General features: G+C 36.3%; 1 protein-coding gene across 1 annotated transcript in view; it reads right to left on the bottom strand.

Annotated features, from left to right (window-relative positions):
- Positions 1-1,983, bottom strand: part of LOC107579261 (acylamino-acid-releasing enzyme-like) — a gene marked incomplete at both ends in the record, with an annotated part of 2,717 nt that extends 734 nt beyond the window's left edge. The window contains 6 exons of the mRNA XM_016265105.1: positions 94-215; positions 365-402; positions 551-642; positions 791-925; positions 1,033-1,172; positions 1,908-1,983. Coding sequence (XP_016120591.1) covers positions 94-215; positions 365-402; positions 551-642; positions 791-925; positions 1,033-1,172; positions 1,908-1,983 — 603 coding nt within the window. The remainder of the gene's footprint in view (positions 1-93; positions 216-364; positions 403-550; positions 643-790; positions 926-1,032; positions 1,173-1,907) is intronic.
- Between the last annotated feature and the right edge of the window lie 18 nt (positions 1,984-2,001).

The raw sequence follows: 2,001 nt of genomic DNA, 5'->3' as shown, positions 1-2,001 counted from the left end.
TTTTTTTTCAAGATTCTTAATGAATAAAGAGTTCAAAAGAACAGCATTTATTATAAAGCAATTCATGTATGATATATTGAACTATGTTCTCACCAGCATCATTCTCAGGCACTGACGATGTGGTCCAAACACCTGTCCCTGCAAGTATACGATCCAGCACGAGTCTGGACTCATTCGAGGGCTTGAAACAGACACACCTTCAGCTGACAAGCACTCTGGCAAAGACAGGTCATATTGGACAAAGAGAGGTTACAGGACCAAGAGTTCAAGTTTCACAAAACTGTATACAAGTCAAAGCCCAAAGAGTGAAGAAAAGGCACATAAAAAGGTGCTTACACATAAACCCTCCTATAAAGATACTTACCACAGTTTCCTTTCATATCCAGGTAGTAGAGAGCTGATCTGGAAAAAGAAAAAGAATCGGAATTAATTCTCTAATATAAGCATCTTATTAAATACTAGCACTTTAGGGATTGTGGGATTATTACTGGATCAATAGTTCCAAGGAAAAATAATAGATGTTGAAGTTATTTTTAACTCCGCCCCTCACCTACGATTAGAGCAGAATTTCAGGCCCAGTCTGAACGGCTCATTCCATTGGCCCACAAACACCACACCCCTTCCATTAGGTGCCCACAGAGCCTTATGAAAGAACAAGGAGTATTTTATAATTCAGTTAACATTTACAACAATTGAATTTGAGATTGCTGATATAATATTTCCCATGTGTGGCATAACATACTTGATTATCAATTAAACAAATGAGAATTGTAATATACATCTGACTCACCTGTCCTGGTGATATATGCGGAGGGACGCCAGCATATACGATAACTGCCCCTTTGTTGAGATCAGCCACACACAAGACAGGACAGCTCTTACCCACCAGACCTTCACCCCAGTCTTCAACATATATGTTCTTATCCTGAGAAATGCACACATGACTTTTTCAAAAGCCTTAAACGCATATCTTCAAAATGTCTAGCCATAACGGTTACTGTATAAAAGTATATATGGGAGAAGACATTTCACCTGTTCCTCAAGCAACACTAGCCCACCATCCTCATTGGCTGATGCAACTGATGAATGTGCTGATGGCTCCACCCTCTTTTTTTCCGCCACATAGAGCAACTTTTTTTCACATGGTGACCAGGCCAGACATGCAAACTGAGCTAATGACACACAAAAAAACTAAGTACACGCAATCAGACTGATATCCTTAAACAATGATCTGGGCTCCAGACTGAAAAAAGACCAGAGAGCCACTGGCTACTATAAAGAATCATTAGTTTCCAAATTACAGAATGACTCAGCATAAATGTGCATCTTCAACTTCACAACCATTCAAAAGTTTGGGGTCGGTAACATTTGTAAATATTTTTTTAAATAAGTCTCTCATGTTTAACAGCGCTGCACTTATTTGATCAAATATACAGTAAAACAGTAATATTGTGAAACATTATTACCATTTTAAATAACTGTTTTCAATTTCAAAATGTAAGTTATCTTGTGATGGCCAAGCTGAATTTTCAGCAGCCAATGCCAAAAAGCCAAAGTCATGATATTTCAGAAAACATTCTAATACTGTATGCTGATTTGGTGCTCTAGAAGCATTTCTTGTTATCAATTTTGAAAACAATTGCTCTGCTTAATATTTTTGTGTAAACTGAGATACATGTTTTCAAGATTTTTGGATGAATATAAAGTTCTAAAGAACAGAATTTCTTTGAAATAAAAATCTTTTGTTAAATTATATATGGCTTTATTGTCAACTTTGATCAATTTGATGCATTCTTGTCTCATGAACCTTAAGTAAAGCTCAAAGTTAGTACAAGTTAATTTCTATAAGACAGTTAGTGATTTGAAACCCCTGGTGTATAACATGGACAACAAAAAGTGTTTCTTACCATCTTCATACACTTTTCCATGTTTATTTAGAGCTGTAAGGTCCAAACTTTTCTCCAGACCATTTTGGCCCCAAACCTACCAAATGAAAAAAAA

Source organism: Sinocyclocheilus grahami, unplaced genomic scaffold (genome assembly GCF_001515645.1).
Source record: "Sinocyclocheilus grahami isolate Dianchi unplaced genomic scaffold, SAMN03320097.WGS_v1.1 scaffold15979.1, whole genome shotgun sequence".
NCBI lineage: Eukaryota > Metazoa > Chordata > Actinopteri > Cypriniformes > Cyprinidae > Sinocyclocheilus > Sinocyclocheilus grahami.
The sequence above is the reverse complement of the archived record's forward strand: the minus strand, read 5'-3'. Positions and strand labels throughout refer to the sequence as shown.